General features: G+C 33.9%; 2 protein-coding genes across 3 annotated transcripts; one reads left to right on the plus strand and one right to left on the minus strand.

Annotated features, from left to right (window-relative positions):
- Nucleotides 1-1,912: 1,912 nt before the first annotated feature.
- On the plus strand, nt 1,913-3,095 carry LOC120068432 (3-isopropylmalate dehydratase small subunit 1-like). Its single transcript, XM_039020199.1, has one exon. The coding sequence runs from the start codon at nt 1,915-1,917 to the stop codon at nt 2,773-2,775; it is 861 nt and encodes a 286-aa protein (XP_038876127.1). The 5' UTR covers nt 1,913-1,914; the 3' UTR covers nt 2,776-3,095.
- A 4,299-nt stretch (nt 3,096-7,394) lies between these two features.
- On the minus strand, nt 7,395-12,296 carry LOC120092560. Of its 2 annotated transcripts, XM_039050681.1 has the most exons (10): nt 12,066-12,293; nt 10,689-10,748; nt 10,518-10,557; nt 9,872-10,050; nt 9,677-9,715; nt 9,370-9,456; nt 9,191-9,251; nt 8,476-8,600; nt 7,938-8,029; nt 7,395-7,845 (listed from the first exon to the last, which is right to left on the minus strand). In XM_039050681.1, exons 1-10 carry the CDS (start codon nt 12,111-12,113, stop codon nt 7,731-7,733), a joined length of 846 nt encoding a protein of 281 aa, XP_038906609.1. In that variant the 5' UTR covers nt 12,114-12,293; the 3' UTR covers nt 7,395-7,730. The 2 variants fall into 2 exon arrangements, with proteins under 2 accessions (XP_038906609.1, XP_038906610.1); XM_039050682.1 differs by lacking the exons at nt 7,395-7,845; nt 7,938-8,029 and adding an exon at nt 8,036-8,239 and having other exon boundaries at nt 12,066-12,296.
- Between the last annotated feature and the right edge of the window lie 1,380 nt (nt 12,297-13,676).

Here is a 13,676-nt window from a genome sequence, read left to right on the forward strand (position 1 = left end):
TTGTGGATAGGCTCTACTGAGAAATAACGTTGGATGGTACTTTGCAACTTATGCAAAAGGTTACTTTTCATCGTTTTTAGAATCTGGATCATTTGACATTAACCGAACAAATTTGGGTCATATGCGAAAAAAACCTAGTTGAGGAGGGAGAGAAGGAGAATAAGAAAAAGGGGAGGGGAGAGAGTAAAGGGGACAGAAGAGAGAGAAAGGGACGGGGAGAGTAAAAATGAAAACGGGAAAGTAATAAAATCTAAAAACATAAAATAAGTGATAAAATTTTTCAAAATCATTTAAAATTTACCACATCAATATATTCTATCATTCTTCCATTAGTTGACTTACCATCATTTTTATTTTGCAAACTTTACGAACTAAAAATAACTTTTGCACTTAGAAACTAATCTCAAATCTTAGGGGAAAAAAAGTGTAATTTATAAAATATATTCGGTTGAATTATAATAAATATTTTCAAGTTAAAATTATGGAGTTGGTTTCAATTATACCTCTAAACTTTAAAAAGTTTATTTCAATCATTAAACTTTGAAGTTTATTTTAAAACAACCTCCGTAAGTTTTTACCATTAAAAATTCGAAGACAAAAGCTTTATATTCACTTATGAGAACAAATCTAAATATATACATGGAGAAAAATAAAAGCATGATACATCTATGAACCATACCTATTGTCACTTTCCTTCTTAACTTTGTGCCCTCAAATTTTCATTCTTTCATTTATGATATACTAGTTTGATACTATGTGCATTGCCCGTGTTGTGTAAAGTTTAAAAAGAGAACCTAATTATAAGATTTTAATAATAGAACTTTAATTTATGAATAAAAGAGTTTTATTCTTTATTTTTCTATCTAATAATTATAATGTAAAATTATATTATAAACCCTATGATATATCAATTAAAAGGGGCAAACGGAGAAATAAAAAATTTCTCCTTCATAATCCCTTTTAGAAAATATATAGATTTGTTTATCTTAATCACTAAAATTTAGTTTCTCAATTTGTTTAAATTTATTTATAAACAACATATAAATCTTTTTCCACCATAATTTTTTTCTAACGTCAATTTCAAAGTTTAAAAGTTTAATTCCAATTTTATAAAATTTTGGGTATTAGATAGAGGTGATATTGGTTTGGTTTTCTTCGATTTTAAGTTAATCTAAGAACCAAATCAAACCAATTAGTTGAGCTAAAAAAAAAGCTGAACCAATATCCAATTAAGAGTAAAACCGTTGGTTCAACTTTTTTTTTCGATCATATACGGTTCGACTCTCAATTTTTTTCTTTTTAAATGCCGTTGTCCATTTTTCTATTTTTGGCTAAAAGTTACTTCCCCAAATCATTCAAATTTTTCATAACAATTATTCAAAGTTACCATGTTACTCAAAGACAAAATTCCCATACAATTGGCAACAAATCATAATTCAAACAATCTAAATGATTTGTTTGCCTTTTCCTTTCCTACGTAACATAATGGGCATGAAGATTTCATTTCAATTTTAACAATTATATGTACCATTATTTCCTTCCATGTAGTCTTTCTCTCTCAAATCAAATACCTCTTATACATATATTTTATATTTATGTGAAGAATCAAACTTGAAAGGAAATATGAGGAATTTTGGATTTATTTGGATATATTTATATCTCTCGGTTCAGTTTAGATTTTTTTTTTTTTTTTTGTTGGATTTGTCAAATAAAAACCAAAACCAATCAAAAAATTCTTGATTTCTCCAAATTTAAACATCTATCTAATGTTTTGCTAAAAAATTGAACTAAACTATCGATGGATTTGATTTTAATTTTCTTAGTTTTTGGTTATTTGCATCACTCGTATTAGGGTATAAATGAAACCAACAACATGGAGTTTATGTAGAGTCATTAGTCAGAATATTTTATTTTATGATTTTTTTTTCAAGGGATTTTGCACAAACTAATTACGACATAAAACACCAAAAGGAGACCCCGTTCGATCTCACATTTTCTCGGCCAGAAACAACCATGGCGGCTTCACTGTTTCTGTCTCAAAGCCCTATCGCCACTCCCACTCCACGTTCCTCACCCTCCATTTCTTTTCTCTCTTCTCCTCAAACCATCAAATTCCCTTCTCCCCACTCCAGTTTCCTCTTTGATCTTTCCATCGCCGTCTCCCACGCGCCGCCGCGTGCTGCAACTATCATCCCTCGAGCAACCGCTTCACCATCCTCCACCGCTCCTTCAACCACCGCATTTCACGGCCGCTGCTATGTCGTCGGAGACAACATCGATACCGACCAGATTATTCCGGCTGAGTACCTAACTTTGGTCCCCTCAAATCCCAGCGAATATGAGAAGCTCGGATCCTACGCCTTAATCGGCCTTCCTTCATCTTATTCCACACGCTTCGTGGAATCTGACGAGATGAAAACCAAATATTCCATCATAATTGCCGGCGACAACTTCGGCTGCGGTTCTTCAAGAGAGCACGCGCCGGTTGCGTTGGGAGCGTCCGGCGCCGTGGCTGTGGTTGCTGAATCTTATGCACGTATATTCTTCAGAAATTCGGTGGCAACCGGAGAGATTTATCCATTAGAATCGGAGACTAGGATTTGCGATGAATGTAAGACCGGCGATGTGGTGACAATCGAGCTCGGAAAAAGCCGCTTGATCAACCATACGACAGGGAAAGAATACAAGCTCAAGCCTATTGGGGATGCAGGTCCTGTTATCGAGGCCGGTGGGATTTTCGCATATGCAAGGAAAACGGGTATGATTCCAAGCTAATCGCAATGAAGTTGAATTTAAGTTTTTGGGTTCGTGGGAAGTAATTTTCGTTTTGTTTGTTCAAGTTATTTCTTTGCTTGCTACTGGGCTTAGAATTCTGTAGAAGTATCTGTCTTGGTAACGTGTATTAATGAATTAATAATACAGACTGAATTAAGGAAGCAAAAATGATTGCTTTTGGAATTGAAGTCTGAGATGAGTCCGTTGTAGCCTTAGCTTCTTTAGGAGCAGGCATTATGTCATAGTTTTATTACAAGTTATGGAAAGTTTGATCTTGGGATGACATATTGTCCAGTATTTGGATTTGCTTGTCTTTCAAAGTTCTGATCTCCTGCTACTCCATGGAAATCTTGGGGCTTTTATACTTGTCATGTCAACGGATATCTATTTGTTTTTCACACAATAATAGTATGATATTGTCCATTTCTGCTTAAACCGGTGTAGTTTTGTATTTAGATTTCATCCAAAAGGTCTCTGCCAAGGAAGATGTCCTAATTATATATTTAGGAACTTCTCCACTTTTAAATAATGTGGAATTTGTTCATCTTTCTAATAATTGAGAGCACATTGGGGGGCTTGTATGCGTTTTTCTGGTTGTAGATGATTTGATGTTGACTCTTACGTTTGATTTCTATGTGATTTCAATATGAATGAAGTATCCGTAATTAAAATTTCGTACTTATCAATCCTAGGGCCCTACTGGTTGAATTATTGAGTGGCAGTCTCAAGTCTAGCTGATAAATTTGGGACTGAAACCTAGTCTGGGATGTCTTGCTTATATTTCTATATGCATTTGTGCATACACCTACAGCATGGAAAATATAATTGTGAGATTTTTAAACCATTTGTCAACTTTGGTCTTGGCAAGGCAATGTACTCTGCATCAAGAAATCTTATATTGATGGGTTCCATTATGCTGAATCATTTTGCTTTTTGGCAACTGGAGTTTCTAAGAATTAGCTTTTTGGTTCTGAACTTGCCCTTGCTAACATTCCTCTAGCTCATGAATGATATGAGAGATAAACTAGCGCCTGAATCCTTGATCAAATCGTGGTTCATACAATGCCATTTATATTGGCAGAGATCTTTTGGTGTGAGTGGGGCTCGTAATTGGGATGGGTAGTCCTTGTTGGAAGAGGTGCTTCTGCTCCTTCCTTTTTAATGAAGGGCTATGTGTTGTGGCATGCGAGTTTCTTTGTGAGGTATTTGACCTGAGAGGTATAGTAGGATCTTTTGGGATCTTGAGTAATCTAGGGAGAAGGTTCGGGAGTTGGTTAGGTTCTTCTGTTCAGGTGTTGGCCACTAGACCGTTTTGTAATTATGACATTGGTCTTGTGTTTTTGGATTGTAGTCCTTTTCGTAGTTATGAACTCCTTTTTTTTTTGGGACTTGTTTTTTTGTTTGCTTTTGGATTCTTTTTGGGACCTATTTTTCCCCTTTTTGGGACTTATTTTTTCTGTTCGCCTTTGTATTCTTTCTTTTTTCCATAAAAATTTGGTTTCTTATGAAAGAAATATATATAATAATAACAACAAAAGCATTAAGTTTATTATTTCATAACTTGGAGCATCCTACTTAAAAGTCCTTTGAGCTATGGGACGCTAATTTTCTGTGTACCACTAAGGCACTTTTTAGCTACCAATGGACTTCTCTCACCTGAGGTTTCTTACTGGTTAGAAATTAGAATATTTGCCTTTGCCAAGGTCTGTATAATGTTGTCAGTCAATAGCATCCTTTTCCTCTCCTGGAATCAGTCTCCAATTACAGAAGGATTTTCTTGACAGTTGACACTCTGAAGGAATCTCATATATCTTTATCCCCCAGAATCTTATTTTGAGATCACATGGTCCGATTTATAAGTTTCTTGAGTTATATGTTACATCCATCTAATCATAATCAGGAAGATTGAGAATTATAGAATTTTAATGATGGATAATCAGGAAGATTAGAGATTAGAGAAATTTTGTAAGAAGCTTGCTGCTATTGCTGTCGAGAGAGTAGAGCATCTGTATTAACATGATGCTATTGCTCCATTGAGGGCATAGAACAAATCGATTCCTTTCCCTATTTCTTTCGTTCTGTAAGTTTGATTCTTCCTCAAACAGTTTGCAGTTTCAATGAGGAAGGATTTTTTATTTATGTTTTCTTTTTTCCTTTTGTAAGAAGCTCACTGCTGCCACTCTAGCGATCGTTGCTCGAATGTTTGCTACATTATCTGTACCAATAAAACCCGCAAATACTGAAAGATTTGAGATTTGAGGTATCACTTGTTTTTTTCAGCAATTATCAACATGCTTGCTTGCCTTCCCACACAGCTTGGCCGATTAAGAGGGCCTCATTAGCCTTGTTGAGAATTATAGGTGGAACTTTTTAGACTATACGCCTGCTTATAATCCCTTGGCAATGCTATGGACCGATTAAGATTTTCAGTTTGTAGGAGGAAGATACTTGATTCACTCAGATAAGTGATCACAAAAGAGGGATGTAAGAAGAGCATGTCAGATAGGAACTTCTCTTTAGAACTTACCCGAGATGATATGTTAGGCGTCATGGTCATGCTTGTTTAGGACGTGCTGTCCGTGACCGCATGTCCGAACCAACTCCTTTTTATTATGTTTTCATGAAATTAGTTTGCTTTCCTTGTACTTTTTGTTGTAAGTGACTTCTTGCCACTTTCATATACAAGAGTGTGATACTCACAAAAAAGCTTATAATATATTATATGGGGGTAAGATGAACCATCATGCTTTTATATCGGAGTCGTATGTTATTCAGCGATTGTTGTCCCTTATTGGTTACTAGCCTATAACGACCATTTTCTCAAACATGCTTTCAAATGTTTGCCAAAAACTTTTTTCTTTAAGCCTATTATCCAAAACCATTTTCTTCAAAATGGAAGTGGAGGTTGTGAAATAAGCTCGTTGTGTCACTGGCTATCTGAATTCAAATTCGAGTTGACTAACTTGTTCATGGGCAAGAACAAGTGTCACATATTCACTTTGTGAACCTTTCAAAAGTGTGATTATGACACTAGGTTTGATCAGATATTGCATGTGATTTTCCTACCTAGGCGAGAAATAACACATTTCAAGTAATTGTATTAAAACTTTACCCGTTGGTGCTTTGGTTATTGAGTCCCTATTTTATGAAAGAGAGGATGGAGACATATCAAAGTTGTAAGTTGTGTTGCTTTTCTAAGACTCAGGCTTGGTTTCTTCTCGGAGTCCTTATCTTCTTGATAATCTCATAGGGTGGCATTTTGTTTTAGTTTTTAGATCCACATACCCTCAATGGAGGTTGGAGATTAACCTCCATAAATCCCTAGATCCCACATCAATTTCCCTAACAAATAAAGGATTGTAAGATTGTAGAATCGTCATTAGTCTCATTTAAACACAAGGTATGTAAGGTCACCATTGAGTTGCATTAAGCATCTCTCCATTAAGTTGATAACTGAAGTTTCAGTTAAGCTCAGCTCATTAAAAGATGTTTGACCAAGATGATCATCATTGTTCATTTTTTGCAAACATTTTTCAAGTCTTCCCTCTCACATTTATATCATCTATTTGTGAAAGTTGCATAATATCAATATGGAGCAATTTAATTCAGGCAAGATCCTAGCCAAAATTCAACAACAAACCACATTGTTCTCACTTGAAGAGTATAACAATGGTAAGAAATTTGACTTTCCATGTGGAGCAATGGAATCATAGTCAAGAAAGTGAGAACATTGTTCTGTCAACTCTAATCATCGATGACAGTTACTTGAGGACAAATGCAATCATATAATATCTATGACGTTATATTCTTCCATATATAGAATACCAAAGTCACAAGCTACACATGGTTTCTGCGTCCTATCTTCCATCTTAAACAAGCAAAGCTAAATTATAAAAAGTACTCCTAAAATTTTTCATTTGTTTGAAAATTATCCTTATTATTCCAAAAATTGCAATATTATCATTATCTTTTGTAAATGTTCTAGAGCTATCATTGAAATACAAATAAATCAGAATAAAATTAGAATTTAAAGTGATACTGGCTATACCATTTCATATCACTGTCACGTCATTTCAATTCCCATTTTTTATTCAAAATTTTTATTGAATTTATACTTCAAATATACCTTTGGAACATTTATAAAAAGGTCTTAGCAAGAATCCAAGTTCAAAAATAAAATATTTCTTTTAGGAAAATATCAATTCATCACTGCATTTTAGAAATTATATCAATTTACAAATTTTTTTAAGTGTATCAATTTACACTTTCATTACATTATTTTTAGATAAACAACATTTTATATTAATAATTTTATCAATTAAATTCCTAAATTTTGATAAGTAAATCAATTTAAATTCTCCATTTATATTTTCTTAAAAAAGTTGATCGTGCATCCATCATAATCGTCTATTTTATTAATCCAACATTTAAAGGAGTCTACACGTATAAGAATTGAATACATGAACCATTTTCAAACATAATCTTAATAAAACGTATAAATTGATTCACTTGAAAAGTTTAGAAACTTAATTAGAATAACTTTATATTTCACACTATATTTTAAAAGTCACGAGTTTAAATTGATATAACTCTAATAAGGCACAAGTAGCACTGGAGAATTTGGACTCATAACATCAAATTTACTTCCTTTTTTTTTTCTTTTCTTTCCTTTTCTTCTTTTTCATCCAGAACAAGAATCCTGGCACGTCTTTACATCCTTTAGTCAATACAAGTACAACAATTATAAGGCATAGACAATAATGCTAATACAAAATTACAAAATTCAACCTGGGAAGATATCATTCACTCAGCTCAAAATATCTGCACAACTTCAATATATATAATAAAATCCAATAATTAAGGCCAAGGAAAAAAAAGTTATCCAACTCAGAACTAAACCTTTGTATCAGCCTAGCTAATCACCCTGGGAGAGATTTAAGAGGGAAGATCTAGAATCATACATCTGTCAAGATTATTGAGGATACAATCACCACATACGCCAGAAAAAAGAAAAGTGCAAGCTGAACGAAAAACTTTGGATTTTCCCTCATGTTTGGGGATGTAACAGCCCTGCAACCGAAATTGATATTTTTCCAATAAATTTTGAGGCAGAAACGGAAACCAAAACCCTCCGTGGCTTAAAAGAATTCTGAAGTTATTACCTTGCGATACGCTGAGAAAGTCGTTGAAATGGCAAACTCTGTATGAAGACCATCCCTGGTCCTGTTAATGTGGCTGTCACTAAGTTTTCACCCTGCAATTTCACAATCATGGGACGACCTCTTAAAACGTGACAAACATGTATTTCATATAAATAAAGAGAATGAATGTCTTGTTAAAGCTCGAGAACAAGGAGAGTTTGAAATTGTGGGACTGGATATCTTTCTTCTGAACCAGAAGGCTCTGCTAGTTTATAATTTCTTTAGAGATGGAAATACGAGAGAAGGTCGAACAAGATGTCCACCTGAGAGCAGCCCCAAGTAAGGATGGACTATAGTTACGAGAAGTATAGATCTAATGTCATCATCTAACAAAAACTTGGTGTGTGTTTCACATGTAATCTTTATTTCAAGCAAAATATAACCTATATTCGTTCAGCTTTTGTGTAGTTAACAACCCAGAAATCAAACTATTGCATGCCCAACGAAGAGAAGACATGGAAAGCGAAAAGCAAACTCCATAAAAATAAAGAACTCTTACTCCAAATACTGCTCTTCTCACAGGGCCATTGTATTTGATTTGGACATCAATGGAGGTGGTCATAGCCACAATGCAGGAGATATCCACTGATAGAACTTCACCAACCTCGAGATTTTTCTGTACAACTAGCAGAACCCAGAAAAACTTTCATAATCAGCTGCCATAAACTATACATTATTTATTTTGGAAACAGAAAGCTTTCTTCTTCAAATAAAAATAATGCTAATCTTATATTGTCTAAAGGCTGAAGCATGAAGTGTGTTCCATCTTAAATATAAAAATAAATATATCAATATAAATAATGTGATCTCTGTATCCTGCTGGCCATTATATATATCATACTGGGTAAATTTTGAACCATAAATCTCTGAAGGAAAAACAAAACCAGCCCCAAAATTAGTATTACAGAAATTACTCCATCTACTTGAAGTGTGAAAATAAAATACAATTCCAATGTTATATATTAGCATAAAAGCATCTGACTTGGTACAGCTACAGTTCAAGGTCAGCAGTTGTGATTCACCCCATTACAAGCATGGAAATAGATCTTAAATAACAAAACGAACACTTGAGTTGCTCAAGCCAACAGGTTGAGGTCACATGAAAACTCAGAGTAGAACTTCAGGCTTGCTTTCCGTTTTCATGATTGCACAACAAATATAAATAGTCCTCTGGAGAATATGCTAAAATAAAATGAAAAGTGAGAAGCACATACCAGATCCACCCCCAAGGATAAAGGCAAGTCCTTGGCCTGATAACTTCTGTCTAAGAAACCCCTACAGTAAGATCCAGAGTAGCAAGAGAATAGAAAAGTAAAACATTAGGAAGAACAAAAAAGAATACCAGAAAGCAAGAATGCGTGGAGCACTTTAGCGGGATAATAAACCAGCTCACCTCCACACCTGGGATAACATTGCGTACTCTGTGATCAATTGTGTTGTTAACCTTCACATCATTAACAGAGCAAAGGAATGCATCTGGCTACGTACGAAAAAAAATGAAGCAAAAATTGTCAGGCAACGGAGCCCAAAAGAAGACAAATTGAATTTTTGAATTCAAGATATCTAAAATATCAATCTGTTAAACAAATAAATTTATTTTCTTTCAAACACGGTGAGGGGAGGGGCACAGCAGTAAACCAGTTGTTAGGAAAAGTAACAAAGAGAAGCAACTAGGTAACAAAGTAAACAATATTCTCTACCTGGCATAGAAGCTCTCCACCAAACATCGCCATATCAATCTGCCAACATAATTGGAGCAACGTATAAAAAATGGAGGATAAACTGGAATTTTCTAGTTCTACATTGAAGCTAAAGTTGATCAATTAAACTTTTTTTCCTTTTTTTTAAAAAAAAAAAAAAAAAAAATTAAAAGGACAACAAAACACAGCACTAACCGGAAGAATCCTAGCAAGAGAAGGTGCAGCAATTCCAACATATCCATCACTTGCACCGGAGTTCCGAAGAACAATGCTAGTGACACTCTTGCCAAATAGCCAATGCCAAACACCCACTTCATTTTCTGGAAGAAAAACATTTTCCATCTCAATAGACCCAGACATGAAGCACATTGAGCCTGCAACAATAAGTGTATCAGTTGCACAAACAATTGTAGGTAACAAAGAAACAAGAGACTTTCCCCAGTTAAGAAATAGTAGATGAACGATAAGGCAACCTCAATCTCATAAGCAAAATTTTTTGAAATAAGAAAATTGTCAGGACTATTTTGCTAGTTCCATATGAACATTGATAATAATTACAATTGAAACAGGCAAACAGCAAATAAGAAATAAAAGTATCAATTACGTGCAAAACAATCATGTTATACAAGGGTGTACACATAATGTCAATATTGTGTACAAATAAAAACACGTTGAACAAGTGTTGGAGGCACATTGAGGTGAATATCCTAAACACATTAAACATGAACTTGACCTAAGGGAAGCATTATAAGAAATAAAAACAATATTCTATAAGCTCAGAAATGTTTCTCTATAAAGAGATTGAAGACAAGAGAAAAGAATAAATCCTAATACTACTTACCAGGCCTTGCAATAACCTTCTCTTGTGGCTTCAGCATAATCTGCCAATGTAGGATGAACAAGAAAATTAAGAGAGATAGTACTTGAAGAGAGATGATAAATATGAAAGAAGTTAACCATGATCCCACTATGTGACACAAAATAACAATAACAATAACAATATATTATATACCTGTAATACTTGGGCTTCACCACCCAAAATCTGAAAAGGTATCATTGCATCTTGTGGGCTCTACAGCATGACATAGAACAAATTACTGTTAGTAAAACAATAGTAATACAATCATACACTAGATTCCAATTCAATCAAACTTCATGAGAATTATTAAAATCCAATCCTTCCAAATCTTCAAATATTATAGATTGGGAAAAATCAGTTCAAGGTGATCTCTACACCAAGAGGGTGAGAAAATTTATTCTAAGCCATCCATATTTCTCTGATTTAAATACGATGGCCTCTAATGAGTGCTTCCCTGTCAGCAACCCATAGCACTTCTTCTCAAGCTTGTTTCCATATAACAAACATGCATATTTCGTAGTGTAAGAACTGTTATGGGTCAATGACTAATTTTTCTTTTCCGTCTTTTGGTTTTTTAAATTAACATCCAGTATTCATGATTTTGGATTATGCCAATGTCGATTCTGAAAGAATTGGATGTTAGTTAATAAGTAAAGCCTCGCCTCTTAAAACTAGCATTTGGAGTGGGAAGACCCATTTGGCCAATGAGTGGTATTATAACCTAGGTTATAACAATTTTCTCATACGGACTACACTCTACCGACTTCGAGAGATTAGGTAGATGACAAGATCCAACCCAAAGGACCAAAACGTAAGGAGAGATTGTTGGGTCATACCACATTTGTTGTACAGCGAGTTGGATGTTGGTTTGTAAATGCTTAAATACCTCAGCCTCTAGAACTACTTCTTGAGACTAAAAAAAAAAAAGCTCATTCCACACTGTCATAGAGTTCATACTCATACCTCAAACCTATCTATCATATATGTCCATACTTGACTGAGTATTAAATAAACGTACTGGTCAACTCATGTTCATAATTCGTTGTGTTGGCTTTTACAAATTCTAGAAGACCAACACATTCGTGATCAACAATTTGCACATTCCAGAAAAGTCCTGGTGCTTCAATCAATGTATATCTAAAATTTGGTCAGTTGGAACAAGGCTGGAAAGAACATAACTCAAAAATGGTTCGCACATACCTAATTGAATCACAAAATGCCCTCCACCATCAATAACCATCCCCCCCCCCCCCGGTTTACAATTCACAAAGGGGGAAAAAACCTCCCGAATATCAAATCAAATGAGATTTGAAGGGTAGCAAACCCTTTAATCACAAAACTAAAATGCCGAAACTAAACGCGATCAAACACGCCAAACAGATGATCAGGAAAAACAATATAAACTAAGAAATAAGATATATAATCAACGTTTCCCTTTCATCTTCCTGAAATTTTCCAAAACCAAGCAGGATCCAGAATCAAAGTGTAAATTAGAAACAGCAAAATACGAATAAAAGAAGACGAGAGTACCTGGTAAACATAAGGCTGAATTGGCGTTGAGAAGAACGGAGCAGCCATATTCGAGAATCACTAAACTCAAAATTACAAGAGATCGAAATCAGAACAGAAAAGCAACAATCTAAAATCTATGCCACAATTGATGCGCCGGAGTGGCAGTTCCGAATGGAAAAATTCAAGAAGTTGAATTGAAACAGACCAGGTTCTTTCTTCTTTTTTTTCTTCTTTTTATTTTCTTCTTATTCTTTTTCCTGTTTTATTTTTGTGTGATAATTTGTGAGAAGCGAAATGACTAAAGTGACCTTTATTTCAAAGTGTTAATGACCGTGAAATTTTGTAAATTAGCGGTTTCGTGATGGGCTTATGTGTCTATTGACGGACAAATTTCAGCTTTGAAATTTTGTTTATTGGCTCTAATTCATTTGCTGGCAGTGGCCTATGCGATTTGATGGTGGAGTCGACGTCGAGTAAGTTGATGATGTGGCAAATTTTCACTGGTTAAGTATTAAGCTCCTACGTGTTGGATGACACGTGAGCAAGATTGTGCCGTGATGGCAAACCTTTTATACGACGTCGTTGTTGCGTAAGCCCACTTATGTTATGGGCCGGCACATGATGGGTATTTTTCAAGCTGGCCCATTTAGGGAATTAGGAAGGAGAGTGAAGATGGTATATTGCGTCTTTATAGTTAAATCATTTCAACCAACCAAATATTATTTTGAGCAATACCTAGGCAGTCCATGCTCCCTTCTCGTACACATAATAATAATAATAATAATAGTAATAATTTTTTAAGAAAAATTTGAGGAAGTAGTAAAATTGGGAGTGATTTTGATTTTTGTCAAAAAAAAAAAAAAAGAAAAAGGAAAATAATAAGATTTTGGCAAAAACGTGTCGTGTACATGACATATATTTTTTTAGTTCTCAAATTTTCCCTGGTATAGTCGATTACCAGTTTTTTCGAGTACTGTGTAATTGCTATATCGTGTATAAATGTGTAATTGCTATATCATATATAAATTCTCGATAGAAATACAATGTAAATAGAATCATCTGTTATGAGATCGTGTATCAATTCTCAATAGAAATATAATGTAAATGGAATCATTGATTATGAGGTTTTAACCTAATGGATTCAAAAGATAAAAGTGTGGGATATTTCTCCCATTTCAAAATTTGAATTGACGGTTTCATATATGTTTTTATTTAATTTAACCACTTTTCAAAAAAATTAATCAATCTTTAATTTGTTTATGACCATTTTGATTTTAATTTATAATATATCTTTAGATTTTACATTATTTTATTCATTTTTATTATTTTAAATTAAGATGAATTTTTTTTAATCCTGATTAGGATTTTACTTAATATTTTATACATATCATCATCGAACAAATTGTATATTTCATTTAAATTTTATCATTTTTTGTATTTTTTTAATCACCTTTTATTCATTATCATCTTATTATATTATTATACCATTAATTTATCTTTTTGACAAACAAATAAGTATTCATTTTTGTAGTCTTATTGTTTTTGTTGTGCCTCTATAATGAGTTATGCTTCTTTCATAGGTTTTGTGGTTGATAGAGCTATCGTTTGTACGAGATTTCAAGAGAAATT

The sequence above is a fragment of the Benincasa hispida genome, chromosome 12 (assembly GCF_009727055.1).
Source record: "Benincasa hispida cultivar B227 chromosome 12, ASM972705v1, whole genome shotgun sequence".
Taxonomy (NCBI): Eukaryota; Viridiplantae; Streptophyta; class Magnoliopsida; order Cucurbitales; family Cucurbitaceae; genus Benincasa; species Benincasa hispida.

Coding starts and splice junctions, on each gene's coding strand:
- LOC120092560 (XM_039050681.1), bottom strand. CDS start 12,113: ATGGCTGCTCCGTTCTTCTCAACGCCAATTCAGCCTTATGTTTACCAG. Junction 10,558..10,688: donor GTGAAGCCCAAGTATTACAG/GTATATAATATA, acceptor CTACATTGGCAG/ATTATGCTGAAGCCACAAGA. Junction 8,030..8,475: donor TGAGAAGAGCAGTATTTGGA/GTAAGAGTTCTT, acceptor GTGAAATTGCAG/GGTGAAAACTTAGTGACAGC.
- LOC120068432 (XM_039020199.1), top strand. CDS start 1,915: ATGATTTTTTTTTCAAGGGATTTTGCACAAACTAATTACGACATAAAA.